The sequence below is a fragment of the Pongo pygmaeus genome, chromosome 7 (assembly GCF_028885625.2).
Source record: "Pongo pygmaeus isolate AG05252 chromosome 7, NHGRI_mPonPyg2-v2.0_pri, whole genome shotgun sequence".
Lineage (NCBI taxonomy): Eukaryota > Metazoa > Chordata > Mammalia > Primates > Hominidae > Pongo > Pongo pygmaeus.
Window position 1 is genome coordinate 157424676 of NC_072380.2, and position 25662 is coordinate 157450337.

A 25662-nucleotide genomic window follows, 5' to 3' on the forward strand; every position below is an offset into this window, starting at 1 on the left:
AGGAGTTCTAGACCATCCTGGCTAACACGGTGAAACCCCATCTCTACTAAAAATACAAAATTAGCTGGGTGTGGTGGCGGGCACCTGTAATCCCAGCTACTCGGGAGGCTGAGGCAGGAAAATCGCTTGAACCCGGGAGGTGGAGGTTGTAGTGAGCCGAGATTGCACCACTGCACTCCAGCCTGGGCAATAGAACGAGACTCCATCTCAAAAAAAAAAAATTACAAAATTAGCCAGGCGTGGTGGCACATGCCTGTAATCCCAGCTACTCAGGAGGCTGAGGCAGGCGACTCTTGAACCTGGGAGGCGGAGGTTGCAGTGAGCTGTGATCGCGCCATTGCACTCCAGCCTGGACAACAAGAGCAAAACTCCGACTCAAAAACAAACAAACAAAATACAAAACTTAAGCCAGGCTGGCAGCATACCCTGTAGTCCCAGCTACTCGGGAGGCTGAGGCAGGAGAATCACTTGAACCTGGGAGGTGGAGGCTGCAGTGAGCCGAGATCGTGCCACTACACTCCAGCCTGGGCGACAAAGCCAAACTCTCTCTCTCAAAAAAAAAAAAAAAAAAAAAAGAAAAGAAAGAAGGGTGACTGCCATAACTGGGGAGGGGAGAATGTGTGTGAGTGTTTAATGGAGATGGAGCTTTACTTTGTTTGGATGGAAAAGTTCTGGAGGTAGACGGTGGTGAGGCTGTACAATAATGTAAATACACTTAATGCTCCTGAACTGTGTACTTAAAAATCAGTTAAAATGGCGAAGTTTGTTATATTTTATCACAGTAAAAAAAATAAAATAGGCCAGGCACAGTGGTTCACGCCTGTCATCCCAGCATTTTGGGAGGCTGAGGCGGGCGAATCACCTGAGGTCAGGATTTGAGACTAGCGTGGCTAACATGGTGGAACCCCGTGTCTACTAAAGATACAAAAATTAGCCGGCTGGGTACAGTGGCTCACGCCTGTAATCCCAGTACTTTGGGAGGCGGAGGCCGGCGGATCATGAGGTCAGGAGATCCAGACCATCCTGGCTAACATGGTGAGACCCCGTCTCTACTAAAAATACAAAAAATTAGCCAGGCATGGTGGCGGGCGCCTGTAGTCCCAGCTACTTGGGAGGCTGAGGCAGGAGAGTGGTGTGAACCCGGGAGGCAGGGCTTGCTGTGAGCAGAGATGGTGCCACTGCACTCCAGCCTGGGCAACAGAGGGAGACTCCATCTCAAAAAAAAAAAAAAATTAGCTGGGCATGGTGTCTCCCGCCTGTAGTCCCAGCTACTCGGGAGGCTGAGGCAAGAGAATTGTTTGAACCCGGGAGGCGGAGGTTGCAGTGAGCCGAGATCGTGCCATTGCACTCTAGCCCGGGCGAAAGAGGGAGACGCCGTCTCAAATAAAAAAACTGAAATTAAAATTAAAAAAAAAAAAAAACAGGCCGGGCATGGTGGCTCACGCCTGTAATCCCAATACTTTGGGAGGCCAAGGCGGCAGATCACCTGAGGTCAGGAGTTGGAGACCAGCCTGACCAATGTGGAGAAACCGTATTTTTACTAAAAATACACCATTAGCCGGGCATGGTGGCAACACGTGTAATCCCAGCTACTCAGAAAGGTAAGGCAGGAGAATTGCTTGAACCCTGGAGGCAGAGGTTGCAGTGAGCCGAGATCACACCATTGCACTCTAGCCTAGGTGACAAGTGAGAGTCTGTCTCAAAAAAAAAACCAAAAATTAAATTAAAAAAAAAAACAGATGCCTGGCAACCAGTGGCTCACACCTGTAATCCCAGTACTTTGGGAGGCCAAGGCAGGCAGATCACCTGAGGTTGGGAGTTGGAGACCGGCCTGACCAAACATGAAGAAACCTGATCTCTACTAAAAATACAAAATTAGCCGGGCATGGTGGCATGCCCCCGTAGTCCCAGCTACTCAGGAGGCTGAGGCAGGAGAACCACTTGAACCTGGGAGGTGGAGGTCGCAGTGAGCCGAGATCGCGCCATTGCACTCCACCCTGGGCGAGAGCGAGCGACTCCTTCTCAAAAAAAAAAAAAAAAAGATCAAAATGACCCTCCCTGGCCACCTGCCCCCCTTGACACACACACGTTTCTGGGTGCTGGTCTTCCCTCGAAGCACCCTGCTTGACGGCCCCCCTTGGCCGTCTGAGAGGCAGCCCCCACTCAGCCCGTGCAGAGCCCACCTGCCTCCATGATGTCCCAAGCCCCCATGGAAATCCACGCGACTTGATTTTCACCATCTGCCTTTCTCTACACACCTCATTCCATCGGCTCTAGATGCCACAGATGTCAAGAGGTTCTGGCATTCTCAGCCACTGAGAGAGAAAAATTCTACAATGGCACCCTGGCACGTCCCTTGTCCTGATAGCATAGTTGCTAAGACGTGAAGCACGCGGCTCTTGGAACCCAGAGGTGTGGTGTGTGGTCTGCTGCTTTCCCCTGGGGGCAGCAGCAGGTGTGCAGCACACGCTGTGAATGGACGGCGTCCACCACCCGCTGCCTCCCCACCAGGCCTGGCCTTGACTCTTGGGCTTTGCTCAGGGGCTTGGGGACAGGCCCTGGTGGTGGGCATGACAAACTCCCACCCATTGAGTCATTGGCTGGAGCTACAGATAAGTCAGGAGTCCTGGGCCAGGGTGCAGTCATGAGTGGAGAAGTGGGTGTGGAGCAGCTGACAGCATGAAGTGCACCCCGCCTGTGAGCCCAGCCTGGCCCAGTGCGCTGGGACCTGACTGCACTCAGAAGACCTGGTGCTGCCCTGGGCTTCAGTGAGGGGTGGGGAGGGGTGGCAGGCAGCCTCAGCCTCCTCTGTAGCCAGAGTCAAGCCACACCTGGCCCAGGTGGTGGACCTGTTCTCCAGGCCTCGGGGCTATGGAAACGCCCCTGCCTCCCATTACGTGCCCAGGCAGAGCCCACCAGGGAAGCAGCTGTCACTGAGTGACACAGGCCATGAGGGATGCAGTGGCAGGGACAGAGCCAGGGCCGGGCCACCACACACGTCGGGGGAGGGTAGACGAGAGGGGCTCTATGCTGAGAGTCCCAGGAGGGTGGAGAGAATACACAGGGCAGGCCTGGGGGAGCCACCCAAGCAGGAAGGTCAGAGTGCATCTTTATTGTGGGGAGGGGCCCGGCTCCCAAAGTTCTGACACCAAAGACAGACACAAGACAGGCAGCTACAGAGAGTGAGTTGTGTGGATGACCAGGGCCTGTGTGGCGGACAGAGGACCAGGAGCCATCGCCTCAGACTCTGCCCTTCTGTGCAAGCGCTGGCGCCACGGGCTCAGGCATGCAGGAAGCGGTTGAAGGCATTGTAGGCTGACTCCAGGTCGAACAGCATCTGACGCACCTGTGAGTCGTCCAGCTCATCCGACGCCGACATGCCGCTCAGGGTCTGCAGCCTGGGAGTGCAGCACAGGGCATGTGGGGGCAGGCAGGGTCTCAGGGGCACTGGGGGGGCTCTGCCTGGCTGGGAGGGCCTCAGGGGCACTGCGGGGCTCTGCCTGGCTGGGAGGGTCTCAGGGGCACTGCGGGGCTCTGCCTGGCTGGGAGGGCCTCAGGGGCACTGCGGGGGCTCTGCCTGGCTGGGAGGGTCTCAGGGGCACTGCGGGGCTCTGCCTGGCTGGGAGGGTCTCAGGGGCACTGCAGGGCTCTGCCTGGCGGGGAGGGACACCCACCACTGGCTGACCGTCTGGCGGCCCTCAAAGTCGGGCGGGAGGTGGCTCATGCGGTGCATAGTCTCCATCAGCTCTCGCAGATCGGGCTGGATCTGGGACACACACAGCGGCTGGGACCCCGACATCGTCTCCATCCCCTCCTGCCTAGGCCCCCTGCCAGCCCAATGCCTGCACCTCATCCATGGCGCGGATCTCCAGGCGCAGCTTGTCCATGACCGTGATGAAGAGCTGGGGGCGGGTGTGCACATGAGGCTTGCGTGTCCAGGGGTGCGGGAGGCCCCGCAGCTCACAGGCCCCAACCCCTCCTCAGCCACAGCTGTCACTCAGGCCTCCTCACTGCACTCTGTTCCCAAACCCTGCAGGCCTCCTGGGTGAACGAGGTCCTGGCTGCCCAGACAGCTGTGTGGGAACTGGAGGGTGGGCCCACACACTCTCTCCCGAGGCTGGGACCCCGCCAGAACACACCCTGTGCTCATCCCCCCAGCAGGAGTCCAGGTGGCCTGGGGGCCTCCCCACACGCTACCCACCCCTCATTCCTAGTTAAAGGGGTTCCCTTCTGCCCAGCAAGTCAGAGTGCTGCTCAGCTCTGGAGGCCCAGGACTCTATGCTTGTGCCCAGCTGCAGCAGGCAGCCTCAGCCCTCCTAGCCATGCGCCCTGGGGGCTGGGGCGCACCGAGACCACGTCGGCAATGCAGCGGTTGAGGTTGCCCTTGTCGTCCTTGATGGTGATGGGCCGGTCCTCCTTGATCCGCTCCATGGCCAGCGGGCAGTCCAGCTGTGGGGGGCTGACATGGGTGCTGGGGCTCTCAGGATAGCAAGCCCCAGGTGGCCAGAGCCCTCTGGCACCCCATACCCATGCCCGACAGTCCCCGCCCCATGGGGGTGGAAGGACCAGGCACTCACGCGGAACTTGCGGCAGAACTCGTCAATAGAACTGATTTCTGAGCCCTGGACCTGCCTGAAAGCAGCTTTGTACTGGACCAGGAGGCGGGAGCAGGCTGCAGTGTACCTAGGGAGAGGTCAGCTGCTGCCCAAGCATGGGACCACCCCACCCAGCTCATCCTGCCCCCCTCGGCTGGTCCAGAGGCAGATCAGCTCCCAGAAAAGGCTAGGCGACAGGAAAAGGCAGGCTGAGCAAGGAGGAGAGGCTGCTAGTAGCTTTCGGGGGTGAGGCCCTGAGCACGTAGTGTGGCTTGTAGCTCAGCTCCAGGTGGAGGCCCCAGCCCCCAACCCCTGCCCACGCTCTGAACCACAGCGACCAGCCCTCTGTTCTGATGGCCCCATCCACAGCTCATGGTCCTGTGCGGTGGCCTGTGAGGGTCTTGTCACTTCATTGAACAAAGCCCCCCCAAAACATCCTGGGACATCCCCAAGCTTCTCGACCGTCTTTTAAGGTTGTGTGTGGTGGGGGATGAGGCTGGGGGAGTGGGCCGGATGACACCCCAGGAGCTGCCCCTCTGCCTGCCTCCCTCACCAGCCCCCAGGACTTCCCTGGCTGAGACCCAGGGGCACCTTCCTCACACTGGGTAGGCTCCACACAAGTGGGCGCCTCACAGCCTGACCAGACGCCTGCTGTTGCTGCCTATGGAGCACCCAGGCCCGGTAGGGCAGGAACAGGCCTCCCAGGAAGTGGGCTCTTACTCGCTGGGGGAGACACAGTCCTTGATGTAGGCCTTCTCCAGGGCTTGCATTGTCTTCACCACCGCAAACAGCTCTGCCATGTTGTCGTACCTGAGGACACACCTGTCTATCGGGCCAGGCCCCGGGGTGCCAAGCCTAGAGCCCAGAGCGCTACCCCCTGCCCGGAGGTGCCACTGCGGGAGCTCTGCCCACCTCTCGCTCCATCCTGGAGTGCCTCAGGAGCAGTTCCCCAGCCTGACCCCGCGTCCTCCCACCCCTCAGTTTGGGGGGGTCTGGGGGGCGCTGCCCCAGGGCAGCCAGATGCGCATGGGTGTGTTGGGGCAGCCTGGGCGCCTGGACTTACTTCTCCCGCTCCCGGGCGTTCTTGTACAACTTCACTTCCTGCCGGAGAGAGCAGGCTCTGTGGGCCAGTGCCAACAGGGGCTGCAGGGCCCTGGCGAGGCCACACAGGCATTTGCTGTTGGCCAATGCCGGCCAGGTGGGCACCTGCCACTCACCTCATACAGCTCTGGCTTGTTCCCAGGGGCTGCAAGAGAAGAAAAAGTGCTGGCAGGCTGGCCCCAAAGGGAACCCAAGGGCAGGCTCCAGTCCCAGCCTCCATTTCAGTTCCTCCCTGAGGCCTCCCAGGCTGGGTCCCAAAGAGCCCAGAGGGAGCTGGAGCACAGGGGTTCCAACCTCACCCCTATCAGTGTGTGGGGGGACCTGATGATAACACCTCTGAGAAGCCGGGGGCCGCATGACAGGCCCAGCTCCCCAGCTCCACTGTGTCTCCCTGGCCGAGTCACCTGCACAACAGTGGCCAACTCTGCTTGTGGATCATGATGCAGTACCAACAAGGCTCACCACACACAGCCTCTCCCCTGAGATTGGTGACACAGGGTGCCCAGGACCCCCACCGTTCTGGCCACACCGAAGCTCATCATCTCTGCCCAGCAGGACCAAGCCAGTTCTGCCTGGAGGTTTCTGAGCCCTCAGTGCTCCTGTGATGAACTATTTAGCCTCTGGCCACTCCCAAGGCTGTACGAGAGCAGGGACAGATACCTCCCCACCACTGATCCCCAATACCCAATACTGCCCGTCAGCCCCTGCAGCAGGGGCTAAAAGCCTGCGCCCTTCCAGCCACACTCACCTCCTATGCCTGGAGTGGCTGGGATCCCATGAAACATCCTCTAGGCTCTGGGGGGGCCACAGCACTGAGACCTGGGGAGCAGAGCCAGGGCCGACTCAAAGATGGCCCCTAAGCCAGGCACAGTGGCTCACGCCTGTAATCCCAGCACTTTGGGAAGCTGAGGTGAGCGGATCACCTGAGGTCAGGAGTTTGAGACCAGCCTGGACAACATAGTGAAACCCCGTCTCTAGTAAAAATACAAAATTAGCCGGAAGTGGTGGCATACAGCTGTAATCCCAGCTACTCAGGAGGCTGAGGCAGGAGAATGGCTTGAACCCAAGAGGTGAAGGTTTCAATGAGCCAAGATTGAGCCACTGCACTCCAGCCTGGGAGACAGAGCAAGACCCTGTCTCAAAACAAACAAACAAACAAAAAAACCAACAAAAAAAGACAGCCCGTGCCAGGTCCTGAAGAGCCAGGGCTCCATGAAGAGCTCTCCTGAGCTCAATAATGGTGAACATAGAGGGTGCTATGGGGGCTGCCAGGAAAAAGTGAGGTACTGTGGACACTCAGGACAGCGGGGCGGGTGCTGCATTGGAGTGTGGTCCAAGCTGGAGATTGAGGGAGGTGATGAGGGAGGCAGGCAGCTGTTTGATGGCCCAGGAGGAGAGTCTGGGAGTTTGGGGCACAGGAAACAACACACTTAACAGCCCGCCTTTAATTAGGCATGAACTTGGAAGAACCAACTAGCCGAAGATGGAGCTTCTCGAAGGAGGGGGTCCTAGGGCATGAAGATGGAGAGGTGCCCCTAGGTGGGCAGCGAGCTGAGAAATAATGGGAGCGGAGCCCGTGGGAGGGTCCTGCCTAGTACGGAAGCTCGGCCAGCTCCAGACGTTCTCTCTAAGTGGAGCCGTCAGATCCGCCGAGGAATTTGAGATAGGATTAAAATAAAGGAGTTACGAACGACACCCCTGTTTTTGGCCCAATGAGCCGGACAGTAAGGTAAACTCAGACGGAGAAGGGAGGAGCGGGCCTGGCGGGCAGGCGCAGGAAGCTCTCGGTGGAGAGGCCCGGGAGGGCAGCGCTGAGCAGGCTAACTGGGAGTGGACGGTGCTACCGGGGATGGGAGAAGAGCAGAAGGGAGGGAAGGCGGCCCGCGCCGAAGCCCTGGGGCGCCCCAGCCGCGGAAGAGCCGGGAAAGAGCGGCGCCGCTCATGTAGGAAGGAAACGTCTGGGTCAAGCTCTCCGAGGGTCGAGGCCATTTCGAGCCGCGGGGTGGGGACCGAGGCTGCTCGGTAGCCGTCACGCAGCCGCCAGGCAGGAGAGCGCCGAGGAGCCAACCGCCCCAACCACGCAGGGGCTTCTGCCCAACAGCGAAAGCGGACGTTCTGCCACAAGCAAACGTGCAAAACAACCTCGCAGAGTGGACAATGAGCAAGGAAAGCCAATTTCTAGAACATGCCAATAACGTGACTTTTGCGGCGCTCAGCCGAAGCTGTGCGGAGGCCCAGGCGCGCCCGGAGGGTGCCAGGCCCTGAGTCGCCTCTCTCCACTCGGCCCCTTCCCCGCCCACCGGCCGGGCCCCGGGTACCTGGACGGCTCGCGGTCGGGAAGATGGCGCCGGGGGCGGGGCGCGATCAGCGACTCGGCGTTCGCCCCTCATGTCTGCGCCTGCGCGCCTCGGGGAGACCCCTCCCCCTCGGCAGCTCGGCTCTCAGCCCTCACGCCTGGACCGCCAGTGCTTCGGGCCATGCCCCCCAGCCGCGCAGCCCCCGGGACGGAACCGGCGCAGCAGACTCGAAGCCCGGTCTTACCCCGCCCACCCGCCTGCCAGGCAGCCACGGGGAGGGAGGCAGCAGCTTCATTTATTTTATTATTATTATTTTTTGAGACGGAGTCTCGCTCTGTCGCCCAGGCTGGAGTGCAGGGGCGCAATCTCGGCTGGCTGCAAGGCCCAGCTCCCGGGTTCACGCCATTCTCCAGCCTCAGCCTCCTGAGTAGCTGGTACTACAGGCTCCCGCCACCATGCCCGGCTAATTTTTTGTATTTTTAGTAGAGACGGGGTTTCACTGTGTTAGCCAGGATGGTCTCGATCTCCTGACCTCGTGATCCGCCCGCCTCGGCCTCCCAAAGTGTTGGGATTACAGGCGTGAGCCACCGCGCCCGGCCAGCAGCTTCATTTTTTAGGGGCTTCGGTGAGGGTGGGGAAAGGCAGCGCCGGGGTCAGAGGCGCCGGAAGAAGAGCTTGGAGCCGTGGTCCAGCGTGCACTCGCCGGGGCCCGAACGACTGGGCTGCAGCTGACGCAGGGCGTCCCGGTCCTCAGCGCAGAGGCGTCTGCTGCACAGCTGCAGTTCCCGGAGCTGCGCGGCTATCTTGTCCCACAGGCCCAGGCCCAGGGGACCCTGGACGGCGCAGCCTGCGGAGGGGAAGAGGGCAGACCTCAGCGCTGCGGAGGCCGGCAGCACGGTGCCCGCGGCAGCCTCCAGGGAACAAACTCGCTTTCCCTGAGGGCCCCAGGGCTGTAGCGAGGGGCAGTGGGCAGAGCTCAGGAGAGGCCCCATGACACTCCAGGAAGGGGTGGGATCATCTGCACAGCCAGCGGTCAGGCAGGAGGAAGGGTGGCTCCCTTCTATACCTCTGACAGTGCCTGATCTCAAAGTCCATGCCTACACGTCAGTCTCCCCACCCGTAAGAAGGACATAATGGGTCTGCTTGCAAATCTGTACATCGTGGGCCTGAATGGATCAAGAGGGCACTAAGCTCAGGAATTCAGGGAGCTGGGTGGGAAGGTACAGATGCCAGGAACCGAGGTGTGGGGAAGGGGTCTCACACCAGCACTCGGGTGCCTTCCTGGAAAAGGCGGCCTGGCCCTGGGAGGTGAAGCGGGGGGCGCAGGAAGAAAGCAGAGCCCCTCCTTGTGCACAGTCACTTACAGCCCTCATCCCCTGGAGGGCAGAGCCTGCCCCAGCCCCAGCGGGGCAAGCCAGGTCATCAAAGCCCCTCCTGGGGTTGTCTTCCAGACAGCTCAGGTTGGGGACTGCCCTGATGTGGCTCAAGAGAGAACAAGCTAAATCAGACCACAGCCTGGGCAGGGTTGTGTCAGAGGAGCCCCTGCCAGGAAGTGGGAGGGTCCCTTTGCAGCTTTCAACACCCTGACCTTGGGCGCCCTTTTCCTGCCAGGGACAACAAGAAAGTCCCTATGGAACGGGGTCTTCCTTACCATAGTCTGCTTTGAAGGTTAGGTTGGAGAGACCAGAGGCAGAGACCCACCTCGCCCCCTAACCCATGGTTTTAGGAGCTGGGATCATGCCCCCTTTCTGTCACTGTCACTCTGCCCCCCGCTGCCCCAGCCTCATGGAGCCCAGCCTTGCTGCCTGGCTGGTAGCAGTGACAGCCCCTTAGGAGGAGGCACCTGGGTCTCAAGCAGGTCCCTGAAAAGGCCGAACATGGCAGGCGTGGCCACCCTACCAGCCCTCACCTGACAGGCCAAGGAAGCTAAGGCCTTGGGGCCGCTTTTGGAGGGTGGACAGGAGCTCTTCCAGGCTGGCACAGCTGATCTCAGGGTTGGCAGACAGATCCAGCGAGATGAGTGAGGGGCACAGAGAGAGACATCTGAGATAATGTGGGAAGAAGTGCAAAGGTTGGCTTCCAGAGAGGCCGTGCCCCAACACTAGGAAAGCTGCCCAGACAAATGCCAGCTCAGGGAGCCTCAGGCCAGGCCCAGGGGCTCTGCCTCAGCCTGGCCCAGCAGCAGGTACCCCTCTAGGGTTGGGGGTCCTTCCCAGGGGTCAGGGCCACAGTGGCTAGCTCTGGGTGTGCCTGGCCCATCTTGGGCTCCTCTTGACACTCCCCAGAGAGCTGACTGAGGCTCCAGGTCATAAGAGCAGTGCCCTCATGTGGGCCGAGGCACAGGAGTGACAAGGACACGCCTGGAGGAGCACTCTCAAGAGCCACAGGCCCATGCTAAGAAAGAAGCCAGAGGGTAGTCCGCCTTCCAGGACAGCCTGAGGCTGGTGGAAACCGAAGGAGCCAGGTCTTGGGATGTGCTGGGGAGGAGGAGCTCGTACCATTTCTGTGGCCCTTCTCCCATAGCCCAGCTCCCTTGGGGTCCAGAGCCATGAGATCAGACCCCCAGGTCAGCAGGCAGCAGGGCAAGGGAGTTACCTGCACAGGTCTCTAACAGCCTTGTCTCCCAGGTGGTTTGCAGACAGGGTCAGGTGGGCTAGAGCACAGCCTTCCTGGACATGAGCAGAGGCCCAAGGGGGCCAAATGGAGTGGCGCACCTGCCCTGCCTGCTTCCCAGCAGATGCACCACATCCAGGGGCCCAGAAAGGAGCAGAGTCCCCCATCAAGTTGGAGATCGGAAGGAAACACCTCTCCTGATGTGGGTCACACTCTGCACGTGATGGTGTGAAAATAATAGGGTCCCAGTTGTGCCTGGAAGACCCCCCAGGAGACAGCATCAGGGGCCCTAGTGTGCCCCTTGGGACCTGCCTGGGGGTGGGCAAGGCCACCCTGGGTCCCGGGTCCTATCTGGTGGGCAGGAATTCACAGCCTGAGACAGGCAGCTGTACAAAAGCATTCCCCCAGCTGTTTTTTATTTCTTTTTTTTTTTGAGACAGAGTCTTGCTCTGTCGCCCAGGGTGAAGTGCAGTGGCGCCATCTCGGCTCACTGCAAGCTCCGCCTCCCGGGTCCATGCCATTCTCCTGCCTGTCTCCCGAGTAGCTGGGACTCCAGGAGCCCATCACCACGCCCGGCTAATTTTTTGTATTTTTTAGTAGAGATGGTGTTTCACCATGTTAGCCAGGATGGTCTTGATCTCCTGACCTCGTGATCCACCCGCCTCGGCCTCCCAAAGTGCTAGGATTACAGCCGTGAGCCACCATGCCCAGCCTGTTTCTTTTTATTTTTTGAGACGGAGTCTCGCTCTGTCGCCCAGGCTGGAGTGCAATGGTGCGATCTTGGCTCACTGCAACCTCTGCCTCCCGGGTTCAACCAATTCTCTGCCTCAGCATCCCGAGTAGCTAGGATTACAAGCACCTGCCACCATGCCTGGGTAATTTTTGTATTTTTACTAGAGACAAGGTTTCACCATGTTGGCCAGGCTGCTTTTGAACTCCTGACCTTCTGATCCACCCGCCTTGGCCTCCCAAAGTACTGGGATTACAGGCGTGAGCCACCGCTCCTGGCCCCCCAGCTGTTTTTTCTAAACCTCCAAACCTCTAACCCTCTCTGCAGAGCCCCTCAGTGAGTGCAGCCAGAATCTGGGGAGAGGTGAGCTCCTCCCAGCAACCCTGGGACCTCTGGCCTCTGAGGCTCAGTATTTTCTGGGTTCTTCCCCACCTCGTACCTTGGCGAGGTATCGGACTACAGGCTCCATGAGGTCTGAGTCACCCTTGCCGGCTGCCACGGAGCTGAGCTCTAGGTGCAGGAGGGTGTGGGCGGGCAGGCTCTGCAGGGTCCTGGCCAGGGCAAGGGCTCCCAGGGCATTGTAGGACAGAGACAGGGTCTTCAGGTGCTCAGCATCTGCACCGGGGCCAGAATCCGTTAGCCCCACGTGGCCACAGCCCTGTTCCCACCCCAAGTTCTGGGCCCAGAACCCTCAGGACCCCTTTGGGGAAACCACTACCACAGTGCTCGCGGGGTGGGGTGGCAAGTGCAGAGGCAAAGGCTCTCGCCCAGGTTCTCCCAGCTGGGAGGGCGGGGCCAGACTTCCAAGCTCAGCTGCCCCCAGTTCTGGACACCTTGCCCTCTCCCACCCCACAACCACACGGTCCTGGGCCACATGCCTCTGCACGGTGGGGGTGCCAGGGGAGGGCACTGACCATTGCTGCCCCCCTTACACTCCCCCACCCCTGGATGACACCCAATTCCCAGCCTCTTGGCACTGGGACCCCAGTCTCTGCAGCCTGGGTGGGCTCACAGTGGAACTGCCTCAGGAGAACAGCACTCAGCTGGCGAGCATGGGATGGGGACCACAGGACACTAAGCTGCCTGGACTCTGCTCTCGGTGTGTCCTGCGGGGGTCAGCCTGGCTGGGTGGGCACCAGACGCCCCTCGGAGGCAGACCATGTACCCACACATCCATCTATTGCTCCCAGGCGCCAGGCCCTCCTGGAGAGCCAGGTCTGGCATCCCAGGCCCCTAGACGTTGTTTTGTTTTTTTGAGACGGAGTCTCGCCCTGTTGCCCAGGCTGGAGTGCAGTGGCGCGATCTCGGCCCACTGCAAGCTCCGCTTCCTGGGTTCACACCATTCTGCCTCAGCCTCCCGCGTAGCTGGGACTACAGGCGCCCGCCACCACACCCGGCTAATTTTTTGTATTTTTAGTAGAGATGGGGTTTCACTGTGTTAGCCAGGATGGTCTCGATCTCCTGACCTCGTGATCTGCCCGCCTCGGCCTCCCAAAGTGCTGGGATTACAGGCATGAGCCACTGTGCCCGGCCATTTTTTGTATTTTTATTAGAGACAGGGTTTCTCCATGTTGGTCAGGCTGGTCTCCAACTCCCGACCTCAGGTGATTCGCCCGCCTAGGCCTCCCAAAGTGCTGGGATTACAGGCGTGAGCCACCATGCCCAGCCTAGACATTTTTTTCTTAAGGGATGGGGTCTCACTGTGTGGGCCAGGCTTTCCTGGAACTCTTGGCTCAAGGGATACTCCCGCCTCAGCCTCTCAAGTAGCTGGGACCACAGGTGTTGCCCCTGTGTGCCCAGCCCGGGCCCCCTCTGAAAGTCCTCGAAACCCTCAATGCCCCGGGGCTAGGGAGTGGACAGGGAGTGCCTGGTCAGCTCACCTTGGAAAGCACTACCCAGTGCTGTCTGGTGGCTCAGGAAGAAGCTGGGGCCAAAGCCACAGGCCTGCAGGCGCAGGGTGCTGAGTAAGGGGCAGGCACGCAGGAGGGAGGCCAGGGACTGGCCACAGCCGTCCCCCAGGGGGTTCATGCTTAAGTCCAGCTCCTCCAAACTCTGGAAGACACAGGCTGGCAGTGAGCCTCCAGCAGTCCCACGGACAGGGTCCCCCTTGGGGCTTGGCTTGGCAGTCTCTTCCCCACCTTGCCTGGCATAGCCTATTACAGCCGGGCACTGGCTGGCTCTCCCAACTGCCCTAGACCACCCAGGGACCTGCAGAATGGGAGCCCCGACACCCCGCTGTTGAGGGCCCGCTGCTCCCTGTGCCTATACCTGCAAGGTGGCTTGGCCTGGGAGCCCCATGGCAAGCTGGCGCAGGCCTTCGGGACCCAGGTGATTGGAGGAGAGGTCAAGGAGGGCCAGGCTGGGCATGGTGCCCAGGGCGGCCACCAGCTCAGCCACACACTTGTCCCCCAGCCGATTCCCTGCCAGGCGCAACTCCCGGAGTGCTGTGTGTAGCTTGAGGGCCCGCAGCAGGGGTGTAAGCTGGGCCTGGTGCAGGGCCAGGGAGCAGGCGCTGAATGAGAGGCCCAAGCCCTGGAGCTCCACAGCCTGCAGCACCTGTTGGTGCTCCCCTGCGGGAGAGATGTGGTGTCACCAGGGTAAGGCTGGCCCTTTCTGCCCTCTGAATCCCAGAGGGCAAACCAGGCAGCCCCTTTTCAACAGCCCCGGGGTCACCCACTGGACACGCTGCAGAGCCCACTCGCACATGCCTGTGGGTCTAGCACTGTGAGGCCCTGGGGGCCGAGGTGGGTCTGCAGCACCCTGAGCTCCACCAGTCACCGCCAGATTCCACACCCTCCCAGGACAAGCTTTCTGGGAAACTTCCCCAGCAGCTCCCAGCCCATGTGAGGCCCTCCTCCTTGGGCTTGACTTTCCAGGCTTTCGGCTGCTTTTTGCCACCTCCCTGTCAGCAAATCATGGGGGCTGAGGACTGTCCTCTCCCTGCCACCCACACATCCAAGTGCAGGACACAGCACCCACCAGGCAGGGGGAGGTGCACCCCGAAACACCCGAGGCCCAGGAACCAACTGGGCTGGTAGAGCCTGTGTGCCCAACCCCCTTGCACGACCTCACCCAGAAACTGCAGCTCTCCTGGCCCTCACCTTGCCCCAGGCTCTGGCAGGCCCTGCGGTAGCGGTCGGTCAACGGGGGCAGGTCCCACGAAGTCACCTCAGCCAACACCTGGAAGGCACCATACCATCATGAGCCACCTGGGGGCTCCCCCAGTTCACCTCGTCATTGCTCTGCAGCCACGAGCCACCCGGGGGCTCCCGGTGCCTGAGGCCCTGGCTACCCCCGCCGCAGCTCACCTCGTCATTGCTCTGCAGCACATCAGGGATGAGGTCCTGTGGGGCCAGCAGGGCCCCCTCTTTCCGTAGGGTGAGCCTGGGCAGCAGCCCGCAGGTCTGGTAGTAGCGCTGGGCCGCCTGCTCGGCCAGCCAGGCCACAGAGTGGGTCTCGCTGCTGCAGGGACAGAGGCGCTGCTGCTGCTGCCTGCACACAGCCAGGGTGATGCCCCAGGAACCCGCCATCCCTGCCCAGGGCCAAAAGCCCCCTCAGCTGCTTCTCCCACTCCCAGGTAGCCAGCCCCTCCTCTCCCTGCAGCCCAGCACACCACCAGCCCCTCGGCCATTCCTGGGGGCCACAGGGTCCTCCTGGAACACACCAGGGAGCCCTCGTCACATGCCCCACCCTGACGTGCAAACACAAGCACCCTGGCATGGAGCTCCACAGGTGGGCTGTGGGGTAGGGCAGGCGATGCCTCACCTGTGTGGGACAGGGATGAGGAAGAGATGATCCTGAACTTGAACTCGAACCCGGATGGGAGGGGGCAGGGCCGGACCCTGGCAGGTGAAGGCAGCAGGGCTGAGTCAAAAGCCACAGTGGGCTCCACCCTACACCTGCCTGCCCGGAGTTGGGAGAGGGCTCTGCTCCAGGTCTGCACACCCACCAAGGGCTGGCCTGCTGCAGAGCTGTCCCCACTGGGCTCTGAGACCCTGGCGGTGCTGGGGCTCCCTGGAGGTTCTGAAGCCAGGCTGCTGAGCCCTGCGTTAACCGGCACACTGCAACTCTGCACGCAGGTCAGGTGGACCTGCTTGGCTCGGGCACGGGGCCTGCTCTCCTCACTGTCCGACCCGGAGGTACTACTGCGCCTGTGGTTGTCCCCAGTGCCCCGGGGGCGGGGCCGGCGGCTGCGGGTCAGGGGCGTGTCCTGCTCCAGCCAGTCCTCAGCCAGGCACTCCTTCTCCGGGATGAGCGCTGCCTGGGGGGCGAGGGCTTTGCTCCAGCCCCGTGGTGGGCCAGGCCCCAGCCGGCTCTGAGCACTGCCCACACCCCGGATGGCTGCCTGGTAGGCTGCCCGGCTGGTGCTGGCTGTGGCTGCTTCCCTGTTGCTGGGAGGGCCAGGCGTCCGGGCCGCTACCCGTTGTGCTGTGGCCGAGCACCGAGGCCTCTTCTGGGACGGCCGCGGGGGGCCTGTGCTGTCCTCACCTTCTGAGCTGCTGCTGCTGCTGGCTGGCCCATGCCTGCTCCTCCGAGGCCTGGCCACGGCTGTTGCTGCCTGCCCTGGGGAGACCCTGGCATGGGCCTGAGAAGCCTCTGGGGGTCTAGTGCTATTAGAGGGGGGTTCTGGGCAGGGACTCAAAGGAGGAGAGGTCTCGGGGTCAAACAGAAGGCTGCTTGGGGTGCGGAAGGCCTGGGAGCTGTGGGGATCTGTGGGAGAGAGAATCCGTGTTGAGGCAGGGGCCCAGCACCTCCCACATGCTCCACCTGTGATGGAGCATCTCCCGAAATCAGGGCCCGGGGACTCTCAGGGTAGGCGCAGCAACCCCAGGGACAAGGGAGGCCCTGCTTGCCTTGGCCCGAGGCAGCCGCCTGGAGGAGCATCTCCATGGCCCTGGCCTTCTGCCGCGTCTCCAGGTCCAGGTCCCTGCGGTACAGCTTCACCCACTGCTGCAGCGTCTCCAGCGGGCTGAGGCCCTGTGTGGCATCAGTTGAGCAGGGGCACGGCAGCCCCCATAACCTCGCCCTTGACCTCCTCACCAGGCTCACCTTTCGAGTGCGGAGGGTGACGGACGCCCCCCGTTCAAGCAGCAGCTCAGCCACCTCAAAGTGGCCACAGTTGAGGGCATCGTGCAGGGGGGTGATGCCTTCGCAGCCCTGGCCACCCGGGTCGTCCACTGCGGCCCCGTGGTCCAGCAGGAAGCGGACAATTTCTGCAGACCAGGAGACGTGAGCCCAGCTCCTGACGCCCCGCCAGGACTGACTCTTCACCCCACGTGTCCACCAAGGTGCGCCAGGCTCCTTCTGTCCCTTGCTCACCTAGATGCCCGTAGTTGCAGGCCTCGTGCAGAGGCGTCCAGCCACAGTAGTCCCGAGGGTTCAGGGGGTGGCCCTGTGACCAAGGACAGGAAGGAGCCTGGCCCTGTGTACCTTACAGCCTGGCCCCAGCCCCGTGAGCTCTGCAGCCTGAGCTGGGCCCAGGGCCTCAGTCTTAGAGCCCAGAGCAAGTCCGCGGCCCTGCCCTCTCCTCCTCCGGCCTAGGTGTCATCAGTGAAGGACATGCTTCCCCCTGAGACAGATGGACCAGCCACAGCATATCCTCCAGCCTCTGTACCTGCCCAGTCCTCTTGTGGGGAGACAGTGCACCCAGTCGCAGAGGCATGAGGCAGGCGGGGCGGGACGGTGCCTAGGTCTCAGCCCATGGGCTAGCCCCCATCCTGGCCAGGCTGACCAACTCAGCTGCAACACAGATGCATACCACACAGCGGGTACCCCATTTTTTTGAGACCAGCCAGGCTGGTCTCAAGCTCCTGACCTCGTGATATGCCCACCTCGGCCTCCCAAAGTGCTGGGATTACAGGTGTGAACCACCGCACCCGGCCTAGGCACCCCATTTTTTTGTGTTTTTTTTTGAGACAGAGTCTCGCTCTGTCACCCAGGCTGGAGTGCAGCGGCGTGATTTCATCTCACTGCAACCTCCGCCTCCCAGGTTCAAGCGATTCTCCTGCTTCAGCCTCCCGAGTAGCTGGGACTACAGGTGTATGCCACCATACCCAGCTAATTTTTTTGTATTTTTAGTAGAGACAGGGTTTCACCATGTTAGCCAGACTGGTCTCAAACTCCTGACCTCAGGCAGTCTGCCCGCCTCAGCCTCCCAAAGTGCTAGGATTATAGGCAAAAGCCACTGTACCCGGCCTGTGGCTTTTCTTCTGAGACAGGGTCTTGCTCTGTCACACAGGTTGGAATGAGGTGGCAAGATCATGGCTCACTGCAGCCTCCACCTCCTAGGCTCAAGCAACCCTCCCACCTCAACCTCCAGAGTAGCTGAGACTATAGGCACACGCCACCACATCCAGCTAATTTTTAAATTTCTTGTAGTGACAAGGTCTTGCCAGGTTGCCCAGGCTGGTCTCGAACTCCTAGGCTCATGTGATCTGCTTGCCTTGGCATCCCAAAGTGCTGGGATTACCGGCATAAGCCACCCTGCTCAGCCTCCGCTTTTTAAATTTTTTTGAAACAGGGTCTCACTCTGTTGCCCAGGCTGGAGTGCAGTGGCAGAATCACGACTCCTGGAGCCTCAACCTCCCAGGATCAAGTGATCCTCCTGCCTCTAGGACCACAGGCAAGTGCCACCATGCTTGCTAAGGGGCCTCATTTTGAAGATGAGGAAGTTGAGAGTTAGAGAGATCAGGGGATCCGGCACAAACGCACAGCTCCTCCATGCCGAGCATCCCGTCCCATGTCCCAGAGCAGGGCCCACCTGCCTCACAAGGTCCTGGACGCGGCGCAGCTGGCCCTCAATGCAGGCTCGGTGCAGCAGGGTCTCCCCCATGTCGTTTCGCCGGTTCCACTGTGGGCACAGCCAACCCAGCACAGGGCAGGGGCGTGAGGACCTGGCAGGGCTGCTGAGCGGGGTGGGTGGGGGCAGGGCGCTGTCCTTACCTTGCTCCCCTTCCGCCGGCCCAGGCGGCCCTGCAGCTCCTCGTCCTCCTCCAGCTGCGGGGTCAGGCCATCAGCATCATCCTCTGGAACAGAGCCAAGCCCACTCCAGGTGAGTCTGTGGGAGGGGAAGGTTAGCAGCCCCCACCCTGCTGCAAGCTCCCCAAACTCCCAGATACAAAGGAGCCAGAGACGGGAGGGCTGAGCTCTGAGGCTGCTGGGCTCTGGGGGCTCCTCAGCAATGGTCCCAGCACTGCCTCCACGTCTACCTGACCCTGCTGGGACCCTGCTCCTGCCCACCATCCCTCTACCCACTTGAGACACACCCCTGAGCTTCCTGCCCTAACCCACGCCTGGTCCTCCCTCAGAAGGCCTGCCCAAGGCCCCATCCATCCGTGCGCCAGCCACTCATCCCCACACCCAGGCCGGCTTGTGAGCCAGTCTTCCTCCATCCCACGCCTTATCCACCCCCATCTCCTGAGCTGTGTCATCAGGCCAGGTCAGCCCTGGAGCCTGGGTGTCCTGCACCTTGCAGCCTCCACCCTGCCTAGGCAGCAGACACACCTACCTCCGTCCCTGCTCTGGGTGACCCCTCGTCACTACGCCCTTCACACCCTGCCAGCTGCCTCTGGGTCTTTCCCCAGCTCCTCACTGTGCCCACCAGCTGAGCAGCATTCCCCAAAATTCTAGATCCTGATCCACCTCCCCCCAGCAACCAATCTGGCAAGGCCCCAACTTCCCACAGCTGCCTGGCCACTCAGGGTTCTAACGACACCCTCGGGTTCAAAGCTGAAGTCACAGCCTTCCCTGGAACACCCCACAACAGGCCTCACGGACAGGCTCCTGCCACCCACCACTCAGTCAGAAACCAGCCCCCCGGCTACCCGCTAATCGCGCTCTCAGCCCTCTCTCCCTGCACCATGGCCAAGATGGCTTCAGTCCAGGCCCCGCTCCAGCCAGTCCCTCATGCCTGCCCTCCATGCAGCTGATGTCGCTGGCCTCTGGAGGAAACCCAAGCCTGCTCTGGAGGGTTTCAAGAAGGTGCTCAGCTCTTGCAGAGGCACCCGCGGCTCTTCAAAGTGCACCGTCTCACCCCCAGCCCCAGATGGCACAAGCGTCTCTAACGGAACCATGCCCCAGCTGACACTCACTCGGCTCCCAACCACTGTCTCCTCCAGCAGGCCAAGGCCTGCCCCAGGCTCCCTGCGGGTCACCACCTTCTCTGTCCACTTCCGGGAAAGCACTGGCCGTCCTGCCTGCCTGCGGCTGTTCCTGCTACAAGACCTGAGCAGCCTCCACAGCAGCACAGCACACCCCTCTCCAGTCCGGCCCAGAGCAGGCCCAGGGAAATGCGAGGTGCCACTGGCCCTCACCGCTCTCCGAGAGCTCCACCTCGCCAGCCTCCAGGGCTTCGCTCTCCGCTGTGGCTGCCGCCTCCTCCGCCTCCTCCTCCTCATCTTCACCCTCAGCTACGCCGAGCTCCCGTAGTCTGGTTTCGGTGTCAGGGGCCTCCTGGGGCTGCAGCCGCAGCTGCACGGTATGGAGATGCTGCAAGACCTGCCTCTGAGGAGCAGAGGGATGCTCAGCTCAGGACTGGGGGCTGTGGACACAGAGAAAGATGGGGATGGGGGACAAGGGGCAGGCAGGCTGCAACGAAGCCGGGCTCATTGGGGAGCCGGTGTGGGTGGGATGGGCTCTTGCACCTGCAGCTGGGGACGCTGGGCATGCTGGGCACAGCTGAGCGCCTTCTGGAAGCACGGGGCCAGCAGCTCGTAGGCATCACCGGCCTCCTCGCGGGACAGTGCGATGTTCAGCCAGGTCTTGGCCTCCTGGAGCAGGAGGAAGGACGGGGTCGGGGGCTGCCGCTCTCCGCGTCCAATGGGCCCCAGTCAAGTTTCCCCGGCTGCCCACACGAAATGGGAGCCCAGCCTCCCAGCTGCCGAGGGTGGATGGTCCTAGGAAGGAGCTGCCCGTCCAGTAAGGACGCCTGTCCATGGCCACCCTGAGAATAGCAGTCGTGAGGCAGAGACATGGGTGAACCTGCATTCAGGCGGGGAGCAAGGGTTTCACCTCCAGCACGTTGCCGCTGCGCAGCCTCAGTTCCTCCTCGTAGTGGCGCACGGCCCCATGGTGGTCCTTCATGTCACCCAGTGTGGTGGCCAGGGACACGTGGATAATGGCCCGCTCGGCACCTGGTCTGTCCAGCAGCTCAGCGAAACGCAGCTGGGGGCAGGCAGTGCCAGTGAGGCCGGGGACTGCCACCCTGGCCAGGCCTCATCAACCTCACTGGCCCTTCCCTCCCACCCAGCCGGGGCCACACACCTGCTTCTGGTAAGCCTCAGCTGCCCTGGGAAAGTCTCCTGCCTTGGAGAAGAGGTCCCCTAGCTGCTCACAGATGGCCATGGCGCCCTGAGGGTCACTGCCCTCGGCCTCTTCCAGCTGTTGCTGCAGCCGGACCACTGCCAGCACTGCCAGGAAGAGGTTCATGCAGGGGGGGGTAGCACAGGGGGTCCTGACCCCAACTCTACCACCTGCAAGCTGTGAGCCCTGTGGTGGCCCCCCCACCCTCTCCACACCTCTGCCTGCCTGTTGGTTTGGGGGTTAATAGCAGGGTCTATCTTGGGGACTGGTCTCAAGGGTCACAAGAACTAACACACTTAAAAACTCGGGGCCAGGTGCAGTGGCTCACGCCTGTAATCTTAGGACTTTGGGAGGCCGAGGCAGGCAGATCATGAGGTCAGGAGATCAAGACCATCCTGGCTAACATGATGAAACCTCGTCTCTACTAAAAATACAAAAAATTAGCCAGGCATGGTGGCAGGCACCTGTAGTCCCAGCTACTCAGGAGGCTGAGGCAAGAGAATGGCATGAACCCTGGAAGCGAAGCTTGCAGTGAGCCAAGGTCGTGCCACTGCACTCCAGCCTGGGCGACAGAGCGAGACTCCGTCTCAAGGAAAAAAAAAAAAACAGCACGGATGGTGCCTGGCTCAAAGCAAGGGCTGACTGCTGCCAACCTCCAATGGCGGTCTCGGCCATCAGCACTCCTGGACCACACGCATGCCACCTCCTCTCCCACCCCGGGAGGCTAGGGGAACAACTACTGTCTCCAGTTTGCCAATGAAGATGGTGGCTGCGAAATAAAAGCCCAGCTGGTCTCCTGGCCGCCCTTTCATTGCCCCTGACACAGTGTGTTGAGCTCAGAGAAAAAAGGGGGTCTTCTCCTGTCAGGAAGTAGGGGTACCTGCCCTTCTTGCTGAAGCTGCTGCCTCCAAGGACAGGTGCTCAGGCCTCCTCTGTGAGGGAGAGAGCCCTGTACACACCTGGCGGGGACTCCACCCCGCCCCCAGGCTCACCCCTGCACACACCTCCCAGGGCCCCATTCGGAGCCCCAGGCTCACCGTGCTGGAGGTTCTGACAGATGGCTGCCCTCTGCACAGGCTTCTGGGAGCCCAGCCTGTAGGCCTTCTTCAGGGCTCGCTTGGCAGCCAAAAAGTCTCCCAGGTCTTGGAGGACCTGGAGAGCAAAGGACAGCAAGGTTTTTGCAGAATCCCCAAGGCCCGAGTCTCCGGAAGCCTGAGCTCGGAGCCACGCACAGCGGGTACCTGTGCGATGGCCACGCAGCACTCGCTCTCCATGAACCGCTTCCTCATGGTGTGCGCACACTCCCGGGCACCCTCCAAGCAGCGCATAGCCTGGGAGTGCTGGCCCGCGCGCCAGTGGACGGTGCCCAGGTTGTAGCGGGCGCGGAATAGGTCCTCGTAAAGGTGGTTCTGCCTGCAGAGGGGTGACGACCACTGAGCGCCCAGGAGCGTCCAGCCGTGACAGCTGCTGATGCCACACGGGACCCAGCCCTGCCATGCTATGGTCTCAGGGCCCTAACCATGCCTGGCCTTCCCCCAGTGTGCAGCACAGGTGTGAGAGGTGGGGGAATGAGGCCCAGCCAGACTGCTCTCTCAGCAGGACCCTGGGAAAAATACTCCCCTAACTACTTCCTCCAGGAACAAGGGACTCCACTCCCTCCTGGGGCGGGGCAGGGCCTTACTCCGCAAGGAAGATGCTCTTCCTGAAGTAATCGTTGCACAGGGCTGTCTGCTGCAGGCTCTCAAAGGTGAGGCCCAGGTTGAGGTAGAGGCGGGTCCTCATCTCATTCAGCTCTCCCTGGGCCAGTGTCCCTGGAAGATGCCCCCCAAACACTCAGCCACTTCCTCCCCACATGGGGTTTCCAGCTTTGAGCCCCATTTGGGGCCTGTGCCGCGCCTCTCCTACCCCCTCCCTCCTCCCGAGGTGGGTGCAAGGGTCCTGCTACAGATGGAGCACAGAGTGGATAAAGAGATGACATCTCCAGGGGAAAGATTGAGGGGGGCATGCACCCCTCACACAAGAGCCCTGCAAAGGGAGGGCCCCAGAAGACGGGATCACCCAAGGAGGCTGCGGGGGTGCTGGGCTGCAGCCTCTTCGGCCCGCAGTTCAGGAGGCAGAAAACGCGGAGGGGCCGGCCCACCCTCCAGCTCCTCATCCACAATAGCCAAGCTCTTCTCAAAGGCAGCCTGTGCCTGCAGCAAAGCATCCCTCGACTGGCAGTGGTCATAGATGTCCAGGTGGGTGCGGCCGATGGTGGCCCAGGCCCTCTGCAGCTCCGTGTGGTTGCGCAGGGAATGTGCCAGCTCCAGGTACTGGTGCTGGTGCTGAGTGCGGAAGGAAGTCACTGCTGTGAGCCGACTCCGCCTCAAGCAAACCGGCACTGCCAGATTCCCAGAGACCCTGTTCTTGCTAAGGAAAGATCCTGCTCCCCTTAACCCCCACAGAGCAAGCCAAGGTCAGACACGTGACTCTCCTCTGCATGCCAAGGGCTGTCTGTGGTGACAGTGGCTTCACACTGTATGCAGCCAACGCTGTCACGTCGGGAGGGGCGGCTGGGAGTTGGCGGGCGGTTGCAGTCCTGCCCCCAGCAGCCAGGATCAGGGAGAGCTTTTGGGGTGGGGCCTGACCACCCCCAACACAAATACAGCTAAAATAACATTCAGTAATGGTTTCTGGTGCCAGGAAACCTACTCCTGCCCCAGTCCCAGGAAAGGCTGTGGGGTCCCCACCGGAGGACTGGCCCGGGGCGGTGAAGGCACGGCTGCGTCAGGCCAGGTGTCCTCTCCAGCCCGAGGCTCCTGATGGCGAAGACCAGGCCTCCCTCCTCAGAAAAGGGCTCCAAACAGAGGCCGACCGGAGTGGGCGAGGCCAGTGAGGGCGTCCGCACCTGCAAGGCAGCCGGGTAGTCCTCCATCTCGGCCAGGCGCTCTCCGATCTTGCGGTGGGCCACGGCACAGCCCAGGGGGTCGTCAGCGCGCTCCCGGAGCTGCAGCTCCTGCCAGTGCTGCTCCAGAGCCTCGGCGTAGCGGCCTAGGCGGGGGCACAGCACGGCCTGGCAGGCGTCGCGGGTGCGAGGGCGGCCCTGGAGCGGCGTCTGCGGGCAGAGCCCGTCGCCCCCCGGCCCCCGACCCCGGCCCGGGCCCGGGCCCCAGCCCCCAGCCCCGCCCCCGGCCCCGGCCCTGCCTCCCGCCTCCTGGTCCCGGCGCTCACCATGGCCGGCCAGGAGCTCCCCCAGCTGGTGGCACAGCGCGGCCTCCTCGCGCCGCTGCCCGGCCCTCTGCGCCCTGGCTTTCGCCTTGCTCAGCTCTGTGGGAAGAAGAGGAGGGCTGGGCCTCCGCGGCGGGGTCCGGGGCCGGGGCCGAGTCCCAAGCCCTCCCCAGCCTCCGCGCCCCCGAAGGAAGGGGCCCCCGAGGGACTTACGGCGAAGCTCGCGCTCCAGGCTCATGCTCCGGTCGCCGCGGGATCCGGACTTCCCGCGCTGCGCCGCGGCCCCGCCTCTCGCCGCCGACACGCAGGCCCCGCCCCTAGACGGCGGCGGCGGGCGCGGGGTATTTTGGGAAGTACGGTCGGCCCGCCCGCGGTATCCTCGGAGCTCTCGTGCGGGAGGAGCTGGGGCGGGGAGGCGGCGACAACTGGGGCGTCCGACCCGAGGGGCCGTCTTCCCGGATACCGGGTTGGCCCGCGCGTGGAGCCCTCTGCCCGGCCCGGGGAGTACCTGGTGGGGACCCCGTTCCTCCTCGCAGGCGGCGGGGACGCGGGAGGCCGGGGGCCCGGAGCCAGCCCGTCCGGGGTCGCAGCGCGCCCTGGGTGGGGTCTTCTGGGCTGCAGCCCCCGTGCCGCCCGCGCCTCTCATGGTGGACGAGCCGTGCCGCCGCCCCAATTCCTCCCGAAATTCACACACACAGCCTGCTCACAGGCGCAACTATTAAAAACGAACGTAGTGTCCAGACAGACTGACGATAAATTCACGAGCATTTGGCTGTGGGGACGTAATAAGGCGTCAGGCGCACTCCCCCTCCACAGAACGCAGCTGGGTCACATTTGGGGACTCGGCCCCAAGGACTGTTTTGGGAGGGGAATGTGTTTTCCATAGTGAACAAGTACTGTTTCAGCAACGGGTATGCCAGCTGTATTCTCGGAAGAGTCAGTGAACCTGTGCTTAAGCTGCAGAAGTAGCCCGGGCACAGTGGCCCGTACTGTAATCCAAGCGCTATGGGAGGCCCAGTCAGGAGGATCGCTTGAGCCTAGCAGTTCGAGACCAGCCTGGGCAACATAGTGAGGCCCCATCTTTTTTTTTTTTTTTTGGTGAGACGGTGTCTCGTTCTGTCGCCCAGGCTGGCGTGCAATGGTGCGATCTCGGCTCAGGACAACCTCCGCCTCCCGAGTTCAAGCAATTCTCCTGCCTCAGCTTTCCAAGTAGCTGGGACTACAGGCACGTGCCAGCATGCCCGGCTAATTTTTGCATTTTTACTAGAGACGGGGTTTCACCATGCTGGCCAGGCTGGTTTCAAACTCCTGACCTTGTGATCCGCCCGCCTCGGCCTCCCGAAGTGCTGGTATTACAGGCGTAAGCCACCATGACCAGTCTGATACCCTATCTTTATTTGAAAAAAGAAAGGGAGAGAGGGAGGAAAAGAAAGAAGAAAAAAAAAGAAAAGAAGAAAGAGAGGGCCGGGCGCAATGGCTCATGTCTGTAATCCCAGCACTTTGGGAGGCCGAGGCAGGCAGATCATGATGAGGTCAGTAGATCGAGATCATCCTAGCTAACACAGTGAAACCCCGTCTGTACTAAAAATACAAAAAATTCGCCGGGCGTGGTCATGGGCATCTGTAGTCCCAGCTACTGGGGAGGCTGAGGCAGGAGAATGGCGTGAAACCGGGAGGCAGAGCTTGCGGTGAGCGGAGATGGTGCCACTGCACTCCAGCCTGGGCGATAGAGCGAGACTCTGTCTCAAAAGAAAAAAAAAGAAAACGACTGCAAAATTATGTCTAGAATCCTGTGACATGGGGCACCCAGGCCTCTAAA

The 25662-nt window shown here is 61.6% G+C and overlaps 2 protein-coding genes across 6 annotated transcripts; both read right to left on the minus strand.

Moving 5' to 3' along the window:
- Positions 1-3092: 3092 nt before the first annotated feature.
- Positions 3093-8148, minus strand: VPS28 (VPS28 subunit of ESCRT-I). Its single transcript, XM_054499318.2, has 10 exons — positions 8015-8148; positions 6445-6515; positions 5813-5841; positions 5659-5696; positions 5316-5405; positions 4578-4683; positions 4348-4449; positions 3849-3902; positions 3675-3766; positions 3093-3398 (listed from the first exon to the last, which is right to left on the minus strand). The coding sequence occupies exons 2-10, from the start codon at positions 6479-6481 to the stop codon at positions 3281-3283; spliced, it is 666 nt and encodes a 221-aa protein (XP_054355293.2). The 5' UTR covers positions 6482-6515; positions 8015-8148; the 3' UTR covers positions 3093-3280.
- A 130-nt stretch (positions 8149-8278) lies between these two features.
- On the minus strand, positions 8279-24159 carry TONSL (tonsoku like, DNA repair protein). Of its 5 annotated transcripts, none has more exons than XM_063669227.1 (26): positions 24057-24159; positions 23847-23942; positions 23524-23666; positions 22777-22960; positions 22318-22447; positions 21878-22049; positions 21674-21788; positions 20598-20743; positions 20346-20498; positions 19979-20104; positions 19649-19805; positions 18279-18361; positions 18097-18186; positions 16656-16728; positions 16386-16549; positions 16190-16313; positions 15286-16046; positions 15102-15178; positions 14645-14828; positions 14438-14516; positions 13605-13906; positions 13217-13388; positions 11776-11951; positions 10589-10662; positions 9903-10036; positions 8279-8840 (listed from the first exon to the last, which is right to left on the minus strand). In XM_063669227.1, exons 1-26 carry the CDS (start codon positions 24079-24081, stop codon positions 8647-8649), a joined length of 4134 nt encoding a protein of 1377 aa, XP_063525297.1. In that variant the 5' UTR covers positions 24082-24159; the 3' UTR covers positions 8279-8646. The 5 variants fall into 5 exon arrangements, with proteins under 5 accessions (XP_063525297.1, XP_054355291.1, XP_063525296.1 ...); XM_054499316.2 differs by having other exon boundaries at positions 14645-14798; positions 19649-19838; XM_063669226.1 differs by having other exon boundaries at positions 19649-19838.
- Positions 24160-25662: the final 1503 nt, after the last annotated feature.

Excerpts from the sequence above, each read along its gene's own strand:
- TONSL (XM_063669226.1), bottom strand. The coding sequence starts at position 24,081 with ATGAGCCTGGAGCGCGAGCTTCGCC. Across the intron at positions 16,047-16,189 it reads GGCGGCTGCCTCGGGCCAAG|ATCCCCACAGCTCCCAGGCC; the intron begins GCAAGCAGGGCC and ends TCTCTCCCACAG. Across the intron at positions 13,389-13,604 it reads CAGGCCAAGCCACCTTGCAG|AGTTTGGAGGAGCTGGACTT; the intron begins GTATAGGCACAG and ends TGTGTCTTCCAG.
- VPS28 (XM_054499318.2), bottom strand. The coding sequence starts at position 6,481 with ATGTTTCATGGGATCCCAGCCACTCCAGGCATAGGAG. Across the intron at positions 4,450-4,577 it reads AGTTCTGCCGCAAGTTCCGC|CTGGACTGCCCGCTGGCCAT; the intron begins GTGAGTGCCTGG and ends AGCCCCCCACAG. Across the intron at positions 3,903-4,347 it reads GCATTGCCGACGTGGTCTCG|CTCTTCATCACGGTCATGGA; the intron begins GTGCGCCCCAGC and ends ACCCGCCCCCAG.